The sequence below is a fragment of the Papio anubis genome, chromosome 7 (genome assembly GCF_008728515.1).
Source record: "Papio anubis isolate 15944 chromosome 7, Panubis1.0, whole genome shotgun sequence".
Taxonomy (NCBI): domain Eukaryota; kingdom Metazoa; phylum Chordata; class Mammalia; order Primates; family Cercopithecidae; genus Papio; species Papio anubis.
In genome coordinates this window covers 141848519-141874906 of record NC_044982.1, presented here as the reverse complement: position 1 = coordinate 141874906, position 26388 = coordinate 141848519, and the positions used below count along the sequence as shown (strand labels likewise).

The following is a 26388-nucleotide window of genomic DNA, read 5'->3' as shown; positions in this document are numbered from 1 at the left end:
GGCAGCAAAGCCCCCATGCCCCACCCAAGCTGCCCCTCGTTCCTGGCAGCTGAGCTTTTCTTTCAGTCCTTCGCTGCGCAGCCAGAGGGAATCAATTCCACAAGCTGGGGTAAGCAAAGGTGTTGGGGGAGGGCAGGTGCCTAGTTCCCAAATTTTTAAAGAGATCATATTTAAACTAAATGCAGGTAGTTCTGTGCCTCGTCAGGAAGGCCCTAATTTACACACTATAAGTTGGTTATGTGTGTTTAATGAAATCATACTTCAAGTGCTTGAAGAGATCACATTTTTAAAAGCAAATTCATGGGGAAAGGAATTTTCTGCAAAGTAAAGAAATATCTCAGAATGAACTTATATTCTAATTGTGAATGTCCATATACTAAATTTGCTTATTCTGAGGCCCAAATGTTTGCTTATTTTGTTTAAAAACTTTACTTGGGATCATTAACATTCATACTAATTACTTTAAATGTAAATTTCATTAATTTCACTGATAAGGAGTTCTCTCTGGGGCATAAAACATAATTTTTATGCTGCATTATAGTCAGGAATTTGAAGGCTTGTTAATCTTTGTCTGCTCAGCGTACTTTAGGGTCTGGGTCTTCCCAACTGCCTTGCTCCCCATTTCCTTCTTACTCAGCAAGCTTAGTGGGGCCTCCCCCAGGCTAAAAGGAGTAGTTACCCTATGACTCTTCCTTTGAGGGTCCAAGTAGGAACCTTTATAGCCCAGATCCTGGGGCCCTGGGCAGCCCACTAATTTATTTCAATTCCACTGCCTTTCATTTCTCTTCTCCTATCTTATTGCCCCTTCTTTAGCTATTCACAAGAGGAAATAGGATTTTATTTTTCATTATGTATTACATAAAAATTACACATCCAATCTTCTCAATTCTCAGTTCTTAAAGAAATCAATTAAGCCTTCAAAGACTTTTAGTTTTGCATTTTCCATGGGTAACGGGTCCTAAAAATTCTCCCCATCCCCACAGGACAGAATGACCAATCTTTCAGGCTTGACCCCGAATTTGTTTTTCAGTTGAGGAGAACAAGAGATGGAGAAAGCAAGTGGAAGACAGTCCATTGCCCTGTCCACAGTGGAAACTGGCACAGAGAACCCGGGGCTGGAGCTCATGGTAATTCACCAGTTTAGTTTCTCTCTGCAGAGCTGTGCACGGCTGCATGGCCTCCTGTAGGGTGTCTGACTGCTCTCAATCCCCATCATCCCTGGCAAGGCTCCGTGACTGATTCCAACACTCCCTGTGCTTGTAGGAAAAAGAAGTAGAGCCTGAGGGAAGCAACAGGACTGACACACAAGGACACAGCCTGGGGGATGGACTGGGCCCTTCCACTCAACAGAGGTACTGGTGTTTTGGAATCTTGTTCAGTTAGGAAAGGGCCTAGGGAGGGTTACCCCTTCGAGCAGCTTGTGGTCTTATCACAACTGCTCCCCCTTAGCATGTGTACATATATATATGTACCTTATGTAATTAATTGTTACTTAATCCTGTGCCAAAAACAATAGGAGTTCAGCAGTATCAGTGTTGATTGGACTGAAGACAAAAATAACAACAATGGTAATAATAATGGCTAACAGATTTTGAGTGTAGACTTACTATTTTGCAGATTGCTTTATGTTATATATTTATTTTCATAACAACATGTAGATATTCATTTTAATCCCTTCAGAAATTAATTTACTGTATCTTTAAAAAAAGGTAACTCTTCTGGAATACTCAGATTTGGGAATGGTGGAGGGGAAGGGAAACCTGGGGAGAAAACACAGAAGGACCTATTATAATGATAATAAAGAAAGTAAAAAAGGACAATGTCTTAGAAGTCCAAAGAGGAGTCTCAAGAATGAAGAAGGTATGTGAACAGGGGTGTTCACAGTGCTACCTGAACAGGGGTCTAGGAAGGAGGAGTGAGAAAAATCTTTGAATTTGTTCATGGATCTGGTCCCAGAAGTAATGTCAAAGAAAATTGAGTAAAATAGATAATATGGAAGGAAGCAATGTTCCATGGTCTGGAAAGGAGTGGGTCTTTATAAAAGAGTGCAGAAGTCATCACTAAAAGCTGAGAAGAGGATATTGGATAGCTTCTAAAGGGAATACGGTCATGAGCCGCATAACGATGTTTCAGTCAATGATGGACCGCATTGTACAACGGTGTACAATGGTGTGTATCAATGGTGTATATCATTACACAATGGTGGTCCCATAAAATTATAATACTGTATTTTTACTGTACCTTTTCTATGTTTAGATATGTTTAGATACATACATACTTACCATTGTGCTACAATTGCCTACAGTATTAAGTACAGAAACAGGCTGAACAGATTTGCAGCCTAAGAGTAATAGGATCCACCATATAGCCTGGATGTGTCATAAGCTATACCATCTAGGTTTGCATAAGTACACTCTAAGATGTTCACATAATTATGAAATTGCCTAATGGTGCATTTATCAGAATGTATCCCTGTTGTTAAGTAACACATGACTATATATGGAGATGATTCAGAACAGCTTCCAAACAAAAGGTGATTTTGTTGTTTTTTTCTCTTTATTTTTGAAAGCTACCTCAGTGACTTCTTACAATTTTTGTTTTCTTCACAATTTGCTTCTTTCTAAAAATTTTTGTATTATCATGTTTTATATATACTGAATTGACAGTAAACTCTGTAAGTTTTTCATGCTTACATGATATTTCATATTTTGCTTAGCAGTGTGGTCGTTAATCACGTGAGATTACAGTATTTGCCTGTAAGGTAAAAACTCTCAACATGGCTGATTTCAAGTAACCAAAGGGATATCATTGAACAAGGAGTTGGGAAGAGATGTATCAGAGCACATCATTATACAAAATTTCCACCATACACATACAGCAGTCATGAATAACTTCATGACTTGGGTCTGTATTTGAACAGTGGTATGCTGGTAAATGTTTAAGAATGGACTCTCCACCGGGCTAGTAGCTCATGCCTGTAATCCCAGCACTTTGGGAGGCTGAGGTGAGAGGATCACTTGAGCCCAGGAATTCAAGACCAGCCTGAGCAACATAGTGAGACCTGCCTCTACAAAAATTTTTTAAAAATTAGCAGGGCGTGGTGGTGTGTGCCTGTAGTCCCAGCTACTCCAGGAGGCTGAGATGGGAGGATCACTTGAGCCCAGGAGGTTAAGGCTGCAGTAAGCCATGATTGTGCCACTGTACTCCAGCCTAGGGGACAGAGTCAGACCCTGTCTCGAAAAAAAAGAAAAAAGAAAAAAAAACCCGCCTCTCCGAGTGTAGTTTTGCAATGAATGTTGGTTAGTATTTTTGCTCACCTTAATGAAGAGTAAGACCAGGGGTTGGCAAACTTTTCCTGTAAAAGACAAGGTAGTAAATATTATGGGTTTCGTGGTTGATGTGGTCTCTGTTGCAATTACTAAACTCTACCATTTTCGTAGGAAAGCAGCCACAGGTGATACTAAACAAATGAGCATGGCTGTGTTTTGATAAAACTTAATTTTTAAAAAGAAAGTGAGATAAACTTGGCCCACAGACCACAGCTTGCTAATCTTTAGTCTAGATGAAATAATAAATTAAGACTTCATTTACAGTATTTGCCTGTAAGGTAAAAACTCTCAACATGGCTGATTTCAAGTAACCAAAGGGATATCATTGAACAAAGAGTTGGGAAGAGATGTATCAGAGCACATCATTATACAAAATTTCCACTATACACATACAGCAGTCATGAATAACTTCATGAGCTCACATAACAGAAAAATGTAGTAAAATAATTAGAAAATTATGAGTTTTTAGTTTTTATTACCTTTGTCTTTAATGTAATTTAATTACACGTTTATATAGTTTTAATTTTTAGTAATGGCTTGCACAATTCCTGGGAATGTGGCAATCACCTCTCTCAAGCCAGCGCAGGCCAGCTTCCCCTGCAGACTCTACCACTTACCAGATTTTGGGCAAGTTATTTACCTTCTCTAAGCCTCAGTGTTCATCCTGTAAAACAAGAATAATATTAGCACTTAGCTGAAAAGATCTTGGTTTTTGTGAGTTTTTTTGCCAGACTGTTGTTGGCACCTTAAACTACTCTGATATATAACGTGTCCAGTTCCCTTCAATTCTCATCGACTTTATATTTTCTGATATAAACAATGTTAACTAAAATTACATAGATATAAAATCATGCCTTAAGGTTCCTAACTTGTATTTATTTTTATTTTTTGAGAAACGAGGTCTTACTTTGTTACCCAGGCTGGTCTTGAATTCCTGGGCCCAAACAATCTGCCTGTCTCAGCCTCCCAAAGTGCTGAGATTACAGGTGTGAGCCATGTGCCTGACCTTCACTTGCATTTCTTTAAATTTTTGTAAAGCTACACATTTTCCTCCATTTGCCTTACTTTCCGTATTTCTGTGTGTGATTTTCTTTTCTTTTTCTTTTTTTTTTTTTGGAGATAGTCTCACTCTGCCACCTAGGCTGGAGTGCAGTGGTGTGATCACTGCAACCTCTACCTCCTGGGTTCAAGCGATTCTACTGTCTCAGCCTCCCGCATAGCTGGGATTACAGGTACATTCCACCATACCCAGCTAACTTTTTTTTGTATTTTTAGTAGAGACGGTGTTTCACCATGTTGGCCAGGCTGGTCTTGAACTCCTGACCTCAGGTGATCGGCCCACCTTGGCCTCCCAAAGTGCTGGGATAACAGGTGTGAACCATGAACCACCGTGGCTGGCCTACTTTTCTTTATCAACTAAAGTAAGTTCTGGATTTTGAACCTCATTTCCTTTCTCCCGACCAACTCAAATAGAACCCACATAGATTTCTTGTTTCCAGTTCTCCCCACCTCCTGCCAACCTGTCCTATATAGCTTCTACCAAAACTGCCTAAAGTATGCCTGAACTCCCTTATTCACAAATCTCTGTGGCCCCCCAGTTGCTCCTGAACAAAGCCAAACTCCACAGCCTGGTATTCAATTCTCCCCACAACCACTGCCCCCCAACCAGGATCTATATCCAACTTGACTTTCCAACATTAACTCTTGCAATTCCCATTCTAATGCCACCCTATGTTCTAGTGAAAGTCAACTATCAACCGTTCCTTATATGTAATCCTCAATTTCCTGCCTCCATGTCGTGCATGTCATTTCATCGTTGCTTCTGAGCATACTGTCTTCCTTTTATGTCTTTGAGCCCAAATACAACACATCTTTTAAGGCTCAACTCAAGAGCAATCATGTCCATGAAACTTTCCCTGATGCTGCCTCTCCTCACCTCAGTCTCACTGGCCCCAGTCCTAAGAGGTCCCTTCTTCCTCCAAACTTTTAACATTCTATCTGAACCTCTCTTATAACACTTTAAGCTTTTGACATTTTGTTATAGACTTACATGTACATTATATCCCCTATACTGGCCTGTAAACACATTGAGGGCGAGATAAATGTCTATTTCATCCTTTTGTCTCCTGTAACACTGAGAACAATGCTTCACCCATAGTTTATACTTAAAATTCCATAACATCCAAAATTCAATAAATACATGTTAGTAAGTTATGTATATAATCTAGATAATAGACTTTATTTGTAATTTTTTCATGTATACATTTTTCAATTGTTTTGTTTCTGTATTGATTTTTAAGTATTTATTTCTTTTTCTTTTTATTCTTTTGTTTGATTGACTCTGATGATCTGGGATTCTTTGTAGAGAGTAATCTGACATGTAGCTCTAAGCTGATGCTTTTCCATACTGATACCCACTTTTCCAGCAATAGTTATTAAATTGTGAGTTCTTTCTCTATTCCGATGTTACTTTGACTTCGTTAAGTTAATGTGATAATTTGGATCTGTTTTTAAATCTTTTGTTCCATTGACACAGTTCCGAGTACTTAACACTCAGAACTGTGTCATTGTTTACAATGTACATTAAAACTCGACGGGTCACGTATTTGCCTTAGTTTTACCTTTAAAAAATATTCCTTGGGGCTGGGCACGGTGGCTTATGCCTGTAATCCCAGCATTTCAGGAGACCGAGGCAGGTGGATCACTTGAGGTCAGAAGTTTGAGACCAGCCTGGCCAACATGGTGAAATCCAGTCTCTACTAAAAATATAAAAATATAAAAATTAAACGGGCATGGTGGTGGGCGCCTGTTGTCCCAGCTACTCGGGAGGCTGAGGCAGGAGAGTTTCCTGAACCTGGGAGGTGGAGGTTGCAGTGAGCCAAGATCATGTCATTGCACTCCAGCCTGGGCAACAGTGAGACTCCATCTCAAAAATATATATGATATACATGTTTTTTGTCAAATTTTATTATTTTTATTAATTTTTTTTGAGACTGATTGCATGCCATAGTTTAACTGGTACAGTTTTTTTGCCTTTTTAGTGTAATTTTTAATAAGGTATAGCATGCATACAGAAAAATAAACATAAGCCTTAATGAATTTTCACAAAGCGAATACACCTATATGACCATCGCCCAGATGCAGAACCAAAACATTATCAGTACCCAAGAACCATTTTATGTTTCCTTTCAGTCAGCCTCCCTAAGGGTAATCATTATCCTGACTTTTAGCATCATAGATTAATTTTGCCTGTGTTTGGATTTTATATGGGAAGTCTAATTTATATTTTAAATGAAAATATACCATATATATACTCTTGTGTTTGGCTTCTTTTGCTTCACGTTGTGTTTTGGAGATTCTTCCACATTATTGCATATATTGTACTTTGTACATTTTTAATTGCTGTATAGTATTTCATTGTAAGAATCTATTACAGTTTATCTGCTCATTTTACTGTGGGTCGGAATTTTAGTAGTTTCTATGTTTTTGCTATTATGGTACAGCTATGAATATTTTTGTGCATGTCTTTAGTAAAGATAAATACACCTTTCTATTGGGTATATACCTTGGAGTGGAATTGCCATGCTATAGGGTATGTGTATAGGTTTATGTAGCTTTAATAGATGATAAACATATTTGTACCAAATTTCACTCCTCTGGCAGTGTTATGAGAGCGTGTCTTTTTTCATTATCTCCATTGTGTGTGTGTAGTATTATCACATTGTAGCTTTGCTTTGTATTTCCCTAATGGCTAAGGAACTTGTGCACCTTTTCAGCTTTTTCTGGCCACTGAATATTCTCTTTTGTGAAGTGCCTGTTCAAGTCTTTAATTGGCAGCATTTTTCTTTCTTAGTGTATAAAAGTAGGAGTACATTTTATAAATGATGAAATACAAACAAGAGTACATTTTAAGTACTTGCCATTAAAAAAATTGGTATGTGGCCAGGCGCGGTGGCTCAAGCCTGTAATCCCAGCACTTTGGGAGGCCGAGACAGGCGGATCACGAGGTCAGGAGATCGAGACCATCCTGGCTAACACGGTGAAACCCCGTCTCTACTAAAAAAATACAAAAAACTAGCCGGGCGAGGTGGTGGGCGGCTGTAGTCCCAGCTACTCGGGAGGCTGAGGCAGGAGATGGCCTAAACTCGGGAGGCGGAGCTTGCAGTGAGCTGAGATCCAGCCACTGCACTCCAGCCTGGGCGACAGAGCGAGACTCCGTCTCAAAAAAAAAAAAAAAAAAAAAAAATTGGTATGTAAGGTAATGCATGTGTTCATTAGCTTGATGTAGCCATTCCACAATGTATACATATTTTAAGGCACCATGTTGTATACCATAAACATATACAATTTTTGCCAATTTTATTTTATTTTCATTTTTTTTTTTTTAGAGATGGGGTCTCACAATATTGCCCATGCTGGTCTCAAACTACTGGGCTCAAGTGATCCTCCCACCTTGGCCTCCCAAAGTGCTAGGATTACAGGTGTGAGCCACTGCACTGAGCCAATTTTTGTCAATTTTAAAAAGAATTAAAAAATTAATACCCTGAATGACATTGCTACCACTGTAAATGATATTCTTTCACACTTTCTAGCTATCTGTCACAAGTATATAGACAAATCATTTTTGTGAATTTATCTATCTACCTACCTATTCCTTTATTCAGCAAAATTTTTTTTTTTTTTTGAGACGGAGTCTCACTCTGTCACCCAGGCTGGAGTGCAGTGGCACAATCTCGACTCACTGCAAGCTCCGCCTCCCGGGCTCACGCCATTCTCCTGCCTCGGCCTCCCAAGTAGCTGGGACTACAGGTGCCTGCCACCACACCCAACTTATTTTTTGTATTTTTAGTAGAGATGGGGTTTCACCGTGTTATCCAGGATGGTCTTGATCTCCTGACCTCGTGATCCACCTGCCTCGGCCTCCCAAAGTGCTGGGATTACAGGCATGAGCCACCGTGCCTGGCCAGCAAGCACTTATTGAACATCTATTATGGGCCGGGCACTTGTTAGCAACCTAATGCAATAATAGTATGTGCTAGGTACTAAGTTAGGCACCAAGAATACAAAGATAAAAACAGAAATGCACCTTTCCCTGATATGCTCACAACCTAAGAAAGACAGGTAAACAGAAAAATGACAATATCATGTTATATGGTAAGTGCTAGAACAAAGATGTAAAATGCCACAAGACCACAAGAAAGTGAGCAACTGATTCTGACTGGAAGGAATCAAGGAAGGCTTTACTTAGGAGTTGACATTTAGTTGGATCTTGGAGGATGAATAGGAGTTTGTCAGATGGAGAAAGGTAATAGTGCATACCGGGTGTGGGGTGTGAACGGTTCTTACGTGTCCCGTGAAGGGTAGGATATATGGACTGGCAGAACACTGGCTTGTATAGTGGGAAAGAGGCAAGCAGTAAGACTGTGAGACAGGAAGTCTTAGTTGGGGACATGCTATAAAGTCCTAACAGGTCTGGTTTTGTGAGTACAAAACCTCTTGAGTAAGAGACAAAGGGATATTTTTTTCTTTTTTAAAATTTTTATTTTGCTCTGTCACCCAGGCTGGAGTGCAGTGGTGCGATCTCAGCTCACTGTAGCCTCTGCCTCCCAGGTTCCAGCGATTCTCCTGCCTCAGCCTCCTGGGTAGCTGGGATTACAGGCGCATGCCACCAAGCCCGGCTAATTTTTGTATTTTTAGTAGAGACGGGGTTTCGCCATGTTGACCAAACTGGTCTTGAACACCTGACCTCAGGTAATCTGCCTGCCTCGGCCTCCCAAAGTGCTGGAACTATAGGCATGAGCCACTGCCCCCAGTGGCCAAAGGGATTTTTAAGCAGGAGAGGAAAAGGAACCATATTGTTTCTTAGAAATCAATTCTGACAGCAATGTGATGAGGGGATTGCAGTAGGGAGAGTGGTGGCAAAAGCTAGTTAAAAGGCTCTTACCATTGTTCAAGCAAGAGATGAAGAGGGCCTAGGCTTAGGCAGGGTGAATAGGGATAGATCAGAGAAGTCAAATCCCAGAGACTTTTGGTGAAGAACGGGCGAGACTGAATGATTGATTATAGGCTAGCCATTCTCAGGAAAAACACCGAGACCCCCGTCTATATCCTCTCTTACTCCCGTTCTTGGTTCCTCAGGACATCTTTAATCTGATCCTTCAATGCAGACTGATTTTTATCTGCTTTCTTGTCATTATTATTTTATTTTTATTTTTATTTTTTATTTTTTATTTTATTATTATTTTTTTGAGACGGAGTCTCGCTCTGTCGCCCAGGCTGGAGTGCAGTGGCCGGATCTCAGCTCACTGCAAGCTCTGCCTCCCGGGTTTACGCCATTCTCCTGCCTCAGCCTCCCAAAGTGCTGGGATTACAGGCTTGAGCCACCGCGCCCGGCCTATTTTTATTTTTTGAGGCAGAGTCTTGCTCTGTCGCCCAGGCCGGAGTGCAGTGGTGCGATCTCGACTAACTGTAACCTTCGCCTCCCAGGTTCAAGCGATTCTCTTGCCTCAATCTTCCAAGTAGCTGGGACCACAGGCATGCACCACCACACTCAGCTAATTTTTGTATTTTAGTAGAGACAACGTTTTACAGTGTTGGCAAGGCTGGTCTCAAACTCCTGACCTCAAGTGATCTTCCCGCCTTGGCCTCCCAAAGTGCTGGGATTACAGGTGTGAGCCACCACGCCTGACCTTCATTATTCTTTTGTTGTTGTTGTTCTTTTGAGACAGTCTCGCTCTGTCGGGCAGGCTGGAGTGCAGTGGTGTGATCTTGGCTCACTGCAACCTCTGTCTCCCGGGCTCAAGCAATTCTTCTGCCTCAGCCTCCCGAGTAGCTGGGATTACAAGTTCATGCCACCACACCCAGTTCATTTTTCTATATTTTTAGTAGAGACAACCTCCACCTCCTGGGTTCAAACGATTATCCTGCCTAACCCTCCTTAGTAGCTGGGATTACAGGTGCCCGCCACCACGCCTGGCTAATTCTTGTATTTTTAGTAGAGACAAGGTTTTGCCATGTTGGCCAGGCTGGTCTCGAACTCCTGACCTCAAGTGATCCCCCCACTCCTGCCTTGACCTCCCAAAGTGCTGGGATTACAGGCATGAGCCACCACACCCAACCAATTTTTTATTTTTATTTTTTAAACCCGAGGCTCAGTTCCAACCTGATATTCTAGGAATAGGTTGTTAATGGGTTTTGCAGAAATGAGTGTTCTTAATTGATTTCCTGCAGTACTCCTGAATTTTAGTTCCCAGGAAATGGTGAGTTGTGGTCAGGAGGTGATGGAAGAAATCTTTTCTAGGCATGTGATTTATATCTACTCTAGGACTAGTCCATGCCTGCCTCTTGTTTTGCAGGAGGCTTGCTCAACTGGCATTTGACTGCATATAATTTTAAACCAGCTTTATCTAGTACATCAGTTTAGGTCCCAACAGGAAACAGATGGCATACTTAAGATAATTATAGGAGAATTTATTTACAAAGAGACCATTACAAAGATATGTATGAGGTGTGGTGACACCATAAGAAAGGATAGTGCAAGAACCAAAAGTCTTGAAGCAGTGAGCAGTGTCTATTCCTAGGCCTGAAGGAATAAGATGTAAGAGCACCTGGCAGGAAAGTCAGATAAAAAGGCCTCCTCAACACACTGACCTCAGTCTTTTCATACACTCTGATCTTCTGTGGAGGTCCCAGTAGCAGAACGAAACTTGATAAGCCAGAGGACATGGGAGTACGTTGATGTAGTTTACAGGAGTTCAATTCCCAGGGCACAGAGTGGGGTGGAGAGTGGCGCTGGAGGAGCACACCAAAGATATCTGGCACACATGGGAAGGCCAGGATTGAAATTAAATTCATTCCTTGATATACTTTGCAAATGATGTTCCAAAGATAATGATGCTCCTCAGGTATGCTGCCCCTTTTACTCACTACTTTCTCTATTAAGCATGGAAAAATGAGGGAGGATCACTTGAGCCCAGGAATTTGAGACCAGCCCAGGGAACACAGCAAGACCTCATCTTTACAAAAATTTAAAAAAAGAAAATTAGCTGGGTGTAGTGGTGCACACCTGTAGTCCCAGCTACTCGGGAGGCTGAGGCAGGAGGATCACCTGAGCCTGGGAGTTCAAGGTTGCAGTGAGCCATGATCACACCATGCCACTTCTCTCCAGCCTGGGCAACAGAGTGAGACCTTGTCTCTTAAAGAGAAGCAAAGCAAAGCAAAGCAGAGTTCTGGAGATCCTAAAGAATCATCTTGAGTTGATCCAGTCAGATGGTGATAAGCATTGTTTTCTCCTTTCTCAGCTTACCTGTATCTCATAGTACACACTCTGTACACACTCAACACAGGGTTGGGCTCCCTGCAGCAGGGACAGGAGGTGATGAGAGCAGGAATGAAAAGGAAGACTAGAAACGGGGAGTGTGTTAGATGGGAGGGGCAGCCATGGAACTCTATGGGCCAAAGGCCCAGGGCATTAGGAGTTAATGGCTTGTCCTAACCCTGGCTAAGCTGCCCTGCCTCAGTATGACTGCCAGACTGGGACCTTCTTACTAGGATCACCTTCTTTGGAGCTTCCAAGATTTTGGAAATTAGAACTTTTGGCTCAGATGGCTGCAGCATGCTCAGCATACTTAGGAGTGGCAAAGACAGGCAAGCCTGGCATCTAGGGAAGACGTGGCATAGAATGATGGTTAAGAGCTTACATGCTGAAGCCAGAGTGTGTATTCTGTGTCTGTTCCCTACAGCCTCTGTGACTTTGGGAAAGTTATTTAACTTCTCTGTTTTTCAGTTTCCACATCTGTAAAATGGGAATGCTAATAGTAACAGCTCCAGGGGTCTTAGGAGGAGTCAATGAGTTAGTATTTGCTAAGTTCTCAGAAAGAGCTCAGCATAGAGAAAGCACCATATACATGTTTGTTAAATCAAACTTGAATATCCCTACTTGCTGGGCCTCTTCTCTCAGGCCTGCCCAACCAGAGCGATTCTTGAGGTTGGTGGCATTTTCCTTCCTGTCTGTCAATGCACATCTGGCTGAATGCTCAAGGCCATAAGTTTGTTTGGTTTTTAGGGAGGGATGGCCAAATTGCCTCTAAGAAGAATAGGCCCTCTTATGAATATGGAAGCTTAGCAATGCCCTGTCCTTTCAGAATGGGAAAGTCATAGACCCCTGACATAAGCAGTGCCCACTTCTATGGTAGGAGACTACCAAGGATATTGCTAGTTCAGGCTGAGTAGGGTATTCTGACCTGCTGCCCACCAGCAAGGTTTGATTTGCCCTTTTTGGCATTGCAGAACACTACCTAATTTCCTCCTGGCTGAAGAATATTCTTCATTGACTAAGAGCTAATTCTGTCTTGTGTTAGTAATCTGAATTCTGAGAGTTGAATTAGTAGAAATGGGATGGAGTAATTCTTGTATCTTAACTTTTGGGTTCTTATTAGGAGGAGACAGTGGCCTTTCAGCAAAGCAAGAAGTTTCTGCAAAACACACGCCAGCTTGTTCAAGAAGATCCTGTTGGGCCTGTTGTGTTTGGGTGAGACACTGAGAATTCATGAGAGTGAGAAACACAGTTATTTTAGAAATTTGCCTTGTGTCAAGGTGATTACCAGGTGGAAGGCATTTTTATTAAAAACTGATCTAAAAAGCTATTTGATGTATCGATCTTAACTACTTGTAGGTGAACCATAATGTATTGAATTGCACTTATAGGAACAAGTAAAATCTGAGAATAAACTGTTTTTCAAAAGTGTACTATTTGATAGATTTAAAATATTTCAGAGAATGTGGGCTTATCCTTTTTTTAGTGCCTTGATTTGGTGGAGTGCATGATTCTTACAGCCTTTATGACAGAAGCTTATATTATACCTTACTTATTTGCTGGCTTACTAGTAAGATCAATGATGTAAAATATTCTTAAAAGACAGCAAAGCTCTGTTTAAAACATGTATGGGGCTTTGATGTCAAAATAAGAGGCAGCTGGGATGGTGAGAGCAAAAATTATATTTTGAGATGAGTAAGAGAGCCATGGGATGAGGTCCACATGGCTGCACTTCCTAGTGGTAGCCTTGTTTACATGGTTTGTTCCAGAGGCAAGGTTAAAGTGACTGGGGTAATAAAGTTTCAAGGGGAGATGACTGACTTTTGAAGAGTCTAATGGTGAACACTGATCAAATCTACTCCAAGGGACAGAGAGAGGATATTAGATAAAATAGAAGGGAATGAGATTTCATTAGGGATCGGTGAAAATATGCAGTCTTCGCACTAAGTCAGACTGTCCTTGGGAATCCTGAAGAAGAGGACAGTTAGACATCTATCCTGGCCTCAAGAAGTGCAGCTCCGTCTGACAGTAGGGCTGGGTGGCAAGGTCTCTGGAGGATTTTTCTTGCTTTAAGTCCCAGGCATTCATGACTGCAGTTCCATTTGCCCATTGGAAGCACTGCCTTGCTGATCATTACTCTGCGTCTTCTCTTTTTAGCCTATGCTGCCTATTTCCTGGCAGCTTGCATCTTGAATTTCCAGAGGGCACTGGCCTTGTTTGTCATCACCTGCTTGGTGATCTTTGTCCCGGTTTACTCCTTTCTGAAAAAGCTCCTGGGCAAAAAATTAACAAGATGTCTGAAGCCCTTTGAAAACTCCCGCCTGAGGCTTTGGATGAAATGGTAAGATAAGAATCTCAATACCTGGCCTCACAGCTTATCCCAGTCCACCTCCTTTTTTCTCTTTTGATAGTTATTGAGCAGTCTCTCAGACCCACACACATGCTTTTCAGAACCAAAGTGCAGAGAAAAATAGCAACAGGCCTCTGAGCACAGGATCTCAGTCCAGATTCTTGTAGCCTTGGGTCTCAACCTTGCTAGGGGGCAGGAGGAGTTTAGTCTCAGAGAAGAGTTTTAGTCTGATTGTCATCAGGGCCTGTGTCAGAAATGAGAACACTCATACTCCTCCTCAGTGAAGTAATCAGAACACAGAGCCTTGCAGCTGCATTAAGCAATCAAATTGATTTGGTGTTCATCAGTGTCTCCCTTAGTTCCCTGATACATTTTATGCTTTTTTCTCTCTAGTCTCCCAGACTTCCTGCACCCACTGGTGCCTTTTACAATTCCTTAGAGTTTAAAGAGAAAACTTACAGTTATGTATATTCTGAACTGGACTCTACAGCAGCCACAGCATGCACATGGCCTTTGATCACCGGCCAGGAGTGAGAGAATAACTTTCAGACTCTCTATATAAGTTATTTGTTTTTCATTCACCGGGTTGATGACATGGTCTTGGCATTCCTTCTTCAGGGTGTTTGCAGGAGTCTCCTTGGTTGGCCTTATACTGTGGTTGGCTTTAGACACAGCCCAAAGGCCAGAGCAGCTGATCTCCTTCGCAGGAATCTGCATGTTCATCCTCATCCTCTTTGCCTGCTCCAAACACCACAGTGCAGTGAGTTTTGGGTATTTGGGTTGGGTATAGCAACACATGACCAAGGGCCAAGTGCTAATCATAAAGCACATGCATCAAGCATTAATTATAAGGGCATAGAACTAAGTTTGTAACAACCCCTAGAATTTGCCTCTTTGATAATTTTGTTTCTAAGAGAGGTTTAAAAAATTATCAGAGGCCCTAGATCACTTATTTTCAAACTGTAGATTGTAATCCATTAATGAATCTTGATACCAATTTTGTGAATCTAGGTCAGTGTTAAATAAAGAACAAAAGAAAAAAAAATAAGGACGTAAAGGAAAATAGAATACAGTAGAAAATCAGTTTGCATTGCAGATAGTACTGTTAAAATATTGATTTATAAAACTTTTATTTGTATGTATGCATGCATATATGTGTGTCTAAGTGTCATCTAATCTTTAGACACATTTTTAAAAAACCTTATGAACATATGTGGCTTTTTATATATTACTGCCCTGTTTCTCCCCACCATTGCCCCTGCTCCCTACACCATCAGACCCTAGACTTACTGTTAACATCCTAGGTTTGTTCCACTGAGAGTACATGTTTAAAACTCTTGTAATGGACAAGCAGAACTCACATTGGAATAATTTTCTTATTGATCCTAGGTGTCCTGGAGGACAGTGTTTTGGGGCCTCGGTCTTCAGTTTGTCTTTGGGATCTTGGTCATGAGAACTGATCTTGGATATAGTGCATTTCAGTGGCTGGGAGAGCAGGGCCAGGTATGAGAAATTAAATGTGAGGGCTTTTCCCTTTTAGAACTCTAGAGAAAGGAGATTTGAGGGGAGCATGAGAAGATTAGGCTGTATCTTGTTAATGATGTGGTTGGAGATCTGGTTGGGAAAGGAGAGAGTGTATTAGGATACAGCTAAGAATATGAATAAAGAGCTCATGGGGACATAGCCTGCCCCTGGGCTGTCAAAGAGAGGCCAACCTCAGTAGCAACAGTAGGTCCTCAGGACACATGGGGCTAGTCTCATCTTCCTGTGTGTCCTTTTGGGTTTCATTCTTATTCTCTGTCTTTTTCTTTTTTTCCCTTCAGATTTTCCTGAACTACACTGTGGCCGGCTCCAGTTTTGTCTTTGGGGATACACTGGTCAAGGATGTCTTTGCTTTTCAGGTGATACCTATTTTATGGGCAGGAATGACGGTCTATGGAGGGGTGGAGGAATAAAGCGGAGGATGAAAGTGTGTGTCCAAGACATCAGCCCCCCTGTATACCAGTTTGACCCTAAGAAGAGGGTTTAACCCCATCAGTAAAGGAAATGGCATCCATCTCCTTCCCTTTGGTCATTGCCATCCTAAAATTAGAAGAAATGGGAATTGGGGGAAAAGGGTCAGAAAACAGCTTGTGGTTTAGTACTGGTGGGACAATGGATTTAATACATTTTAAATGTATCCCTAAACTAGTTTGTGTGGGTACTGAATATCTACCCTGTATGAGATGCCCTTGGAATGCTAAGAGCTTAACTTAGAAGCCTAAAACACAGTCAGTTTACGGTCTACACAGAGTATGCAATGTAACATCTCACCACCTGCTCACCATTCTCATCACAGGCCTTACCAATCATCATTTTCTTTGGATGTGTGATGTCCATTCTCTACTACCTGGGCCTCGTGCAATGGGTGGTTCAGAAGGTGAGTCATTCTCCCACACCAGCCAGGAGGCAGGCCTTCATCTTGCCATCTGTCAGCTTTGGAAAAATGCCCATAGCTAGGGTCTAGAGTGTTAGAAAAATGGGGAAGGCAGGCCCTCTCAAGCATGCCTGATAGCAAACCATCAGCCCAGGCCCTAGGTAGGCTGAGGGCAGAGCAGAGAGAAGATGAGCTGGACTGCCTTTGATACTGAGTTTTAATGTACTTGTTCTAAAGGCCATAAGTCCTGAGTTCTGGTCAGGGCTCTGTTTGTAAGTTGGTTTTTTGGCCCTGGGCTTGCTGCTCTACTTCTCTAGGCCTCAGTTTCCTTATCAGTAAAATGAAGGAGGAGGAGTTTTGCGAGACATTCTCCAAGATTCCTGCTAACATTAATGGTTTAGGTTTCTGTATTCTTCTAGGTCGCCTGGTTTTTACAAGTCACTATGGGCACCACCGCCACAGAGACCCTGGCTGTGGCAGGAAACATCTTTGTGGGTATGGTAAGCATCTTGAGGCCTTTTGGTCTTGTTCTCTCTGAGGAACTGAAAATTTGGCACAAAACAAGAGTATGCTTTCCTTCTGAAAAGTCAAATATGTGAAGACTGTGGGGCAGCCAATCTCAGATGAGAGAGAACTCAGCAGCTCAGAGAAGACGCTGCTCATTGCGTTCACCCTTTGTGCCTAATAACACTTCCCTGGTCATACTTAATCTGGAGGGATAGCCTTCACCACTTCTAACGACCACTTCCTATATAGGAATGTAGGGAATATCCTGGTCCAACTCGTATCCCCTTTCGGATGCTATGAAGAGTGTTTGATCCTCATTCTGGTTTCTCCCTGTGACTCCCTGTGGTACTTGGTTTCCACGGTCTCTAAGGAGGAAATCACTTGTCTTGCTCATAGCTAATGCCAAGGCTCTTCCCCATAATACTTGCTTGGTACATTCGTCTGTATGGAGTAGGGCTCCATATATGCTACTGACCAGCTCAGTGTTGGGGACAATGACTTGTACATTCACAGGGAGTTAGTACTGAGGTCTTTCTCTCCCAAGGCGCTAGGCTGCTTCTGAAATGTTCTCAGAGTACTTCTGGATACTTTACCATAGCACTCCACATTTTGCTGAAATTATTCATAATCAGCCTAGTTTCCTATGTGAGACTATAAGCTTCTAAGAGTAAGGACTTTGCCTTATTTATATTAATGTCCTTAGCATCTAGTACAGTGCTAGGCACATAGTTGGCACTTGTTAAATAATAGATATCATTATCTTAGGTCAGTGCTGGATATGGCTTACATAGATGGCCCTTCATAATTTCATAACATTTTCACAAACATTATTTCTTTTGATTATTTCATAAACAGGGGGTTTGGATCATCTATTTGTATTTCCTTTAATGAGTACTGTTTAATCATCTAATATGTTCTCATTAAGTGCACTGCATTCCATAAGTTTAGTAAGTGTGTGGTTTTAGACATTGAGAATATACAAAGAAAATATACCATTTCTCTTCTATAACATTTTAACATGTCAATAGATGAAACAAGCATGTATGGAAACGTGTGAGAACTATGCCAGCCAGGACATGATTGGGTGCCAGAGGAAGTAAAGCAGATGCTGGATGGGCCTGACAGCTGGGCTCCATGCTCACTAAGTGAAGCTGTGGCTCACTGAACAGTGCTCACACTGGACGGATGTGTGTCTAGAGGGTCCAGCCCCTGGGGCTGGGGTGGGCACTCTGGCGTGGGGAGTTGCTCCTTCTTGGAATCTGACTGTTTTCTCCTTGTTTGTAGACAGAGGCACCACTGCTCATCCGTCCCTACTTTGGGGACATGACACTCTCTGAAATCCATGCAGTGATGACTGGAGGGTTTGCCACCATTTCCGGCACTGTGCTAGGAGTCTTCATATCCTTCGGGGTAGGTATAGTCTGCTTGATCACTCCTGGTGAGCTCGAGTTGGATTTGACAGAAATACTGATGCCTAAGTCTGGCCTCACAGGTTGATGCATCATCCCTGATTTCTGCCTCTGTGATGGCCGCCCCTTGTGCTCTCGCCTTGTCAAAGCTAGCATATCCGGAAGTGGAGGAGTCCAAGTTCAAGAGCAAGGAGGGGGTAAAGCTGCCCCGTGGGTGAGTCCAAGGAGGCATATACTTTCGGAGATAGTGAGCTGTAGTTAAGAGTGGCACTGTGGTGGCAGAGACTTCAGGTCTCCCTGAGGGGAAATAATGTGATTCCATATTCCTTCTTGCCTATCTCTGATGCTTGCTAATCATGCTGGTTTTCTTCATTTAACCCTCCGCCCTGGCAGTAGCTTCTGCATGCCAGTACTCTCTGTCCTTGCCATCAGTGCAATTATATAACAATTATATCTGATATTGCTTCAGAGTAATTTCCACTAATAGGGTCTCTGAGGAACCCCGTCACCTTGTACATTGGCCTTGCACCCTCTTCTCGCACGATAGGGACAGTGGGATTTCTCTTCTCTAAGGGGCCGAGACTACTGTAGACACCCTACTCTTGCCCTCTGCCCATGATCACAGGAAGGAGAGGAATGTCCTGGAAGCTGCTAGCATCGGAGCCACAGATGCCATAGGCCTTGCTGCTAATGTAGCAGCCAACCTGGTTGCCTTTTTGGCTGTGTTGGCTTTCATCAATGCTGCCCTCTCCTGGCTGGGAGAACTGGTGGACATACAGGGGCTCACTTTCCAGGTAAAGGATTACATTTGTTGGGCTGTCCCTCTGGGATGTAGTTAGGTAGCCCTTCAACCATGCATGTCCTTCTGACTCACAGTAAGCCAAGAGAGATCATGCATAGAAGGGTGGAGGAGATTGGGCCAAGGCTCTAGAGAAGGTCCTTGGCACCTGACCTTTGCTATTAGTCCTTCCTCTTTCACTGGGATATCTCCCTTTCACTCAGGTCATCTGCTCCTATCTCCTAAGGCCCATGGTTTTCATGATGGGTGTAGAGTGGACAGATTGTCCAATGGTGGCTGAGATGGTGGGAATCAAGTTCTTCATAAATGAGTTTGTGGCTTATCAGCAACTGTCTCAATACAAGAACAAACGTCTCTCTGGAGTGGAGGAGTGGACTGAGGGAGAGAAACAGTGGATTTCTGTAAGTGACAATCCAAAAAGCATAAACACCGTGAGGTCTCAACCATGGTTATCTGAGGGTAGATAGAAAGTGCCACACGGGTTTGTTGCAGACCTAACTACAAAGCAAGCAGAACAGCATACCTAGCAGCCTCATTTGCAGCGCCTGAGCTATTACCAGTCTGCATGCTATTTTCCCTTGCCCGCCCCCACCACTGCCCCAACTCTGACCCAACTTCTCTCTATAATGTAATTGCTGGGTCTTTACAGCTGGGGCAGTCCAGGGCAGACACTATCTTCTGATGGCCTAAGGTCCCCTTCTTCATTTAAAAGTTTAAATTGCTCCAAATTAATATCATTTTTCTTTCCCTTTGCCTCTTTCCTTTTCCTTTGTAATCCTCATTCCCAGGACTTCTCCTTATTCATAGCCTTCAACAAGAACAGTGTTGGGCAATGAGGCCCATGGTGGTTTCCATGTCATTATCCCTATAGTAACTCAGGGAACAGATATTTTCTGAATAATCTTGGGAAACCATGGAAAAGATTGGGGGCTGTCAGTATGCTGGAACTTCTCTTGTGGTTATAAGACCGCACGCATGGGACTGAATTTATTTGCTTATTTATTTTTGTTTTCCCTAGGTGAGAGCTGAAATCATTACAACATTTTCACTCTGTGGATTTGCCAATCTTAGTTCCATAGGAATCACGCTTGGAGGCTTGAGTGAGTTCATCCATTTTCCCAGCTCCCCAGTAAGACAGCCAGATCCCAGCTTCTGCAGTGGGCAGTCCTGGTGCTTCAGTACAAGTTGGGATCAGACAGAGAAGCCATTGTGAAATGGACCCATTTCTTAGGCTGCAGTCAACTTGGACCTAAGGCAGTCAGGCCCACCTGGCTATGTATAGAGCCCTTTATAATCTCAACTTCAGTTACTTTTTTTGTTTGGATTGGAGGCCCCAAAAACTAATTTTATTTTACTTTTCTCTATGAGGAAGAAAATATAATGATATTATTTCAATTTTGCCATTAAACTGGAGTAGTGCATATATAAATAAAGATATTTATTTATTTATTTATTTATTTATTTATTTATTTGAGACAGAGTCTCACTCTGTTGCCCATGTTGGAGTGCAGTGGTGTGATCTCAGCTCATTTCAACCTCCACCTCCTGGGTTCAAGCGATTCTCGTGCCTCAGCCTCCCAAGATGGGATTACAAGTGTGTGCCACAATGCCTACATTTTTTTTTTTTTTTTTGTATTTTTAGAAGAGATGGGGTTTCACCATGTTGGTCAAGCTGGTCTTGAACTCCTGGCCTCAAGTGGTCTGCTGCCTTGGCCTCCCAAAATGTTGGGATAATAGGTGTGAGCCACCGCGCCTGGTCTTGTATTTTATTCAGTAGTGAAGACACTTTTTGAAATTAGGCTGCTCACTAGTCCTCATGGAAGCACAAAGAATTAAAACAAATAAAAGCAGCAGGCACATAAGGCAGATAGATAGTAAGGGAGAGTGGTGTAAAGTGTTGGATTTAAATCTGCAAGTACCAAACATTAAAAGAGTGGGTCTTTGAAGCAGACGCAGATATATTTAGACTGTTGGAGATACTGCTGCATGGGGGTGATGGTTGGAGGAATAATATGAAGACAGTGGAATTGTCCTTGAGTGCAGGGGCACAGGGATGACTAGCAGATCTGAAGTTTGGAAGATCCAAGTTAGAAATGGATCTTAGGCTGGATGTGGTGGCTCATGCCTGTAATCCCAACACTTTGGAAGGCCAAGGCAGGAGGATTGCTTGCTGTAGGAATTTGAGAGCAGCCTGGGGCAACATGGTGAGATTCTGTCTCTACGAAGAATTTAAAAGTTAGCCAGGCGTATTGGCACATATGCCTGTAGTCCTAGCTACTCGGGAGGCTGAGGTGGGAGGATTGCTTGAACTGAGATCGAGGCTCCAGTAAGCTGTGATTGCACCCCTGCAGCCCGGCGTGGGTGACACAGGGAGGTCTGAAGGAAAGAAGGAAGGAAGGAAGGAAGGAAGGAAGGAAGGAAGGAAGGACGGACGGGAGGGAGGGAAGGAAGGGATTATAATAAGAAATATAGCTCAGTGTGTCCCTTTTTAAAGGCAATTATATTCTGGGGTAGAGTCATTTAATTCATGTATTTGGTAGCCGATTTAATTGAAAGGTGAAATAATTCCCTTTCAGTTTATCTTTTCTGCTTCTGTTAAACACCTGTCTCTATTGTTCTAGTCTTGATGCCTGATTACTGTCCGATTATGAGATTGCCATCTAGTAGTAGGATATGCACTGTGTGGCTAAGTCTTAGGTGAGTGTTGCTTTACTTAGCCCTCTGTCTCAAAATAGTCCATCTAATTCTGGTCCAGGCTTAACAGTGCATATCTCAAGCGGCGAACGCCAGGCATTTGTACCTGTCTGGAGCAACCCAGAGCCTTGCTTAATCCAGATATGTCTTGGGTATGTTCACAGAACCATTAAAGTGAGGGTCAGACACTCAATCCTTGATCTGAGGAAAGTCTAAGTTAGTGATCCCTCAGGACTAATGTACACGCACACTTCTTAGGGCAACACTGGCCAGTCTCAGGTGGATGGTAATAAGGATGCTCTTCATTGGCTGTGTTTTGTTCCTCTGCGTTCTTCTAAGTGGAGGGATATACCTGATAGCCTGATGGGGAAAAGCTGAAGCTATTTTATTTTATTGTCTGCAGCATCAATAGCACCTCACCGGAAGAGTGACTTGTCCAAGGTTGTGGTCAGGGCCCTTTTCACAGGGGCCTGTGTATCCCTTATCAGTGCCTCTATGGCAGGTAGGTGCCTCAGCTCTGATGGAGATACCACTGCATGAGGGTGATGATTGGAGGAATAATATGAGGAAGGTGGAATTGTCCTTGAGTACAAGGGCAGCAGAGATCACTTCCCTAGATCATGACAGCATGTCTTTCAGAATATTGATTTACCCATCCATTCCACAGATATATGGCAAAGGCACCTAATCAACAGTGTCCACAATTCGTACCAAAAGAATAAAGAGCCTCGAGAAGCATGTGTCAGATCTTCCTCTCAGTATCTCTGTCTCCTTTATCCAGGAATCCTCTATGTCCCCAGGGGAGCTGAAGCTGACTGCGTGTCCTTCCTAAACACAAGTTTCACCAATAGAACCTATGAGACCTACATGTGCTGCAGAGGGCTCTTTCAGAGGTGAGCACCAGGACCCCATTCCCGCGTGAGAACGCACGGCCCTCAGGTCTCCAGGGTAATGCTGTTGAGGTTGAATAGAGTGTATGAGAAGGGCCGTGAGTATTGGTAACGGCCTAGATCAGTGTTCTTTTCTCTTATTGAGTGCATCTTCATTATTAGCTTAGTATGCTCCAGCGACAGGGTCTACCTGTGTCAGCGGGCCACTAAGAAGTAGAGCAGCAAGGGAAGAAGTAAAGAAAAATGGTTTCCCTGATAAGAAATTACTCTACTGGCTGGGCATGGTGGCTCACACCCACAATCCCACACTTTGGGAGGCTGAAGCGGGAGGATGACTTGAGCCCAGGAGTTCAAGACAAGCCTGGGCAACATAGCGAGACTTGTCTCTATTTTACATTAATTAAAAAAAGAAATTACTCTACTTATTGTGATTGGAATACAGATAGGTTATAGGTAGATTTAGCAATGGTTATAAGTGGCTAAAATATTATACACTTCTTCAGACAGAAATGAAGAAAACTGAGAGAGGATAAAGTTGAATTTATAAAATCATGATGAGTTCAGGTAGTGTAAAAACGAACTTGTTTACCAAAATCTAGAATGTGAAAAGACGAGGGTATGTCATTAATCTAAAAGAACTAGTTTTGGAACACACAAAAGGAAAGATTTCAGGAACTAGAATGTTTGGTGCCTTCAAATCTTCAAATCAAAAGGTGTGTGTGTATTGGTGGTGATATGTGCGTGAATGAAGAGAGTGGTGGGAAAAAAGGCTGAGAGATCATAAAAAGCCTTGTATGAAATACTAAAGAATTTAGGTTTTGACCTGCTGAATTCCGAACACTGGCATGATCAACTATGCTGTTTCAACATATCATTTCGGTAGCCATTTGGATGGCAAGGAGACCAACAAACTGCTGTAATAGTCCTAGTGAGAGATGGTAAGAATTGATACTAAGTGATTGTGAGGTTGGAGATACACTAGATCCAGTAGAATCAATAGGATTGATCATTGGCTAGATAGGAGGAAAAGGTGGGGCGAAGAAGAGGAAGGAGTCTTAAATGACTGTCTCTTTTCTGGCATGAGCAAGTGGGTCTAAGGAGTGCCATTCATGCACAGAAGAGGAGGACTAGTTTCAGGAATGGGAGTAAAAGGGAGAGATTATGGCTTAATTCAGTTTTTGTTTTTTATATTTATTTATTTATTGTATTGAGATGGGGTCTCACTATGTTGTTCAGGCTGGTCTTGAACTCCTGGGATCAAGTGATCCTCCCATTTTGGCCTCCCAAAATGCTGGGATTACAGGCCTGAGCCACCATGCCCAGCCTTAATTCAGTTTTTGATGTGTTAACTTGGAGGTAGTTGCAGGACTACCCTGTGAAGGTACTCAAAATCCACCTCACTATGCTCACTGGAACATACTAAGCTAATAATGAAGATGCACCCAATAAGAGAAAAGAACACTGATCTAGGCTGTTACCAATACTCACGGCCCTTCTCATACACTCTATTCAACCTCAGCAGCATTACCCTGGAGACCTGAGGGCCGTGTGTTCTCACATGGGAACTTCAAGAGAGAAATCAGAGCTGGAGATAGATTTAAAAGTTATGGGCTAGACACAGTGGCTCACACCTGTAATCCCAGCACTTTGGGAGGCCAAGGCAGGAGGATCGCTTGAGCTCAGGAGTTCAAGACCAGCCTGGGCAACATGGAGAAACCCCATCTCTACTAAAACAAAACAAAACAAAACAAAACTAGCCAGGCATGGTGGTGTGTGCCTGTAGTCCCAGCTACGTGGGGAGGCTGAGGTGGCAGGATCACTTCAGCCCAGGAATTAGAGACTGCAGTGAGCCGTGATCCATACCACTGCAGTCCAGTCTGGGTGACAGGGTGAGACCCTGTCTCAAACAAACAAACAAAGATTTGGAAGTTATTAAGCGGTCTGTTCACTATACAGGTAGATATTCAGGTGCTAGCTGCTTGACAGGTTACTGGGCCAAGTTCATGAATGTTGCCCCTCCTGTGTTTGGAGGTTATCATCAGAGAAGGCAACTAACATATTTTTAAAAAAAAAATCCTTTTGATGCACTATTAAAGATGAGGTATGAGCTGGATTCATCATTGCTCTGGCACAGTTTTGATTCTTTTTTTTTTTTTTTTTTTGAGACACAGTCTTGCTCTGTTGCCCCAGCTGGAGTGCAGTGGCACAATCTTGGCCCAGGCTCAAGCAATCCTCTTATGTCAGCCTCCTGAGTAGCTGGGACTACAGGCCAGGTGCATGTCACCGTGCCTGGTTAATTTTTACTTTTTGTAGACACGGACGTTCGTCATGTTGCCTGATTCTTACGTTCTTGTGGCATTTTGGTGGATTTTCTAAAGCCACATACTAAAGATCATTGGCATCTAGAATATGAAAGACATAATGTTTTTGTCCAATTAATTTATACTAATTAAGTGTAAGCTGTTTTCAAGAGGAAGGTGGCCTTGGAATACCACCTTACTTTTTAGAATCAATTCAATACTAAATCATTATAAGCCATACATTTTGACTCAGGGATATCTGGAAATTTCCAAATGGACTGTGGTTAGGAGTTGGGCAAAGGAGCAGACACACATAGTTGAGGGTTTCTTGCCAGTATTATCTTGGGAATGAATGAGAAAAGAAATATAATTGGGTTCTGTTTATTTAGTCATGGCTGATGGATCAATTTTCAGGTTTTTGTTTTTGTTTTCAGCTGCTTAGTATAACTTATTGATATGTTTTGTTGCTTTGTTCCTGTCTGACCCCGCTATGTACCTCTCTGGTTTTTCGTTGCAGTACTTCTCTGAATGGCACCAACCCTCCTTCTTTTTCTGGTCTCTGGGAAGACAAGGAGTTCAGTGCTATGGCCCTTACTAACTGCTGTGGATTCTACAACAATACCGTCTGTGCCTAAGGCTGCTTGATCTATTTCCATAACAGTTTTGATCTTATCAGCTTTGTGATTGCAAAGGTGTTTATGTACTCAGGGTTCCCACAACTCACTCACCAAGATCTTTAACAGTAAATAACAGTAAATGTTAAAAGATTCATTTTGGGCCAGGCGTGGTGGCTCATGCCTGTAATCCCAGCACTTTGGGAGGCTGAGGTAGGCGGATCACAAGGTCAGGAGATGAAGACCATCCTGGCTAACACCGTGAAACCCCATCTCTACTAAAAATACAAAAAATTAGCCACAGGGGGGTGGCAGGCACCTGTAGTCCCAGCCACTCGGGATGCTGAGGCAGGAGAAAGACGTGAACTCGGGAGGCGGAGCTTGCAGTGAGCTGAGATCATGCCACTGCACTCCAGCCTGGGCGACAGAGCGAGACTCCGTCTCAAAAAAAAAAAAAAAAAAAAAAAAAGATTCATTTTGGTTCACTGTATCTCAATAATGAAAAATAGCTTTTGTTTTTCCATTATTTGGCTGAACCAAAAAATGACATTCCTCATGGGCGCTACCTGAACTTTTATTTGAAAAAATAAGTATTACTATATCAAAAAAGTCTTACAAATCATGCTCCTAGCTGCCACCTTAAAAATAATGTGATGCAGTGTGCTATAAATGTGATTTAGTATGTAATGTGCCTGGGACGGGAGAGAAGCTGTATTTCTTGGCGTTGCGGATGAGCCGGATTTATATTACTGATGTTACATTTGAA

At 42.5% G+C, this 26388-nt stretch overlaps 1 protein-coding gene across 1 annotated transcript; it reads left to right on the top strand.

Annotated features, from left to right (window-relative positions):
- SLC28A2 (solute carrier family 28 member 2) lies at positions 1–25876 on the top strand. Its single transcript, XM_009210087.4, has 17 exons — positions 1–1127; positions 1264–1352; positions 12767–12858; positions 13801–13984; positions 14612–14753; positions 15383–15496; positions 15817–15894; positions 16332–16412; positions 16829–16909; positions 18201–18326; positions 18409–18539; positions 18951–19119; positions 19328–19525; positions 20143–20224; positions 22222–22320; positions 22600–22711; positions 25526–25876. Exons 1-17 carry the CDS (start codon positions 1047–1049, stop codon positions 25641–25643), a joined length of 1977 nt encoding a protein of 658 aa, XP_009208351.2. The 5' UTR covers positions 1–1046; the 3' UTR covers positions 25644–25876.
- Positions 25877–26388: the final 512 nt, after the last annotated feature.

What these genes read in the sequence shown, in the direction of transcription:
- SLC28A2 (XM_009210087.4), top strand. Translation starts at nt 1,047, where the DNA reads ATGGAGAAAGCAAGTGGAAGACAGTCCATTGCCCTGTCCACAGTGGAA. An exon ending in GCTCCAAACACCACAGTGCA is followed by an intron (nt 14,754 to 15,382) that starts GTGAGTTTTGGG and finishes TATTGATCCTAG; the next exon opens with GTGTCCTGGAGGACAGTGTT. An exon ending in GAGAGAAACAGTGGATTTCT is followed by an intron (nt 19,526 to 20,142) that starts GTAAGTGACAAT and finishes TGTTTTCCCTAG; the next exon opens with GTGAGAGCTGAAATCATTAC.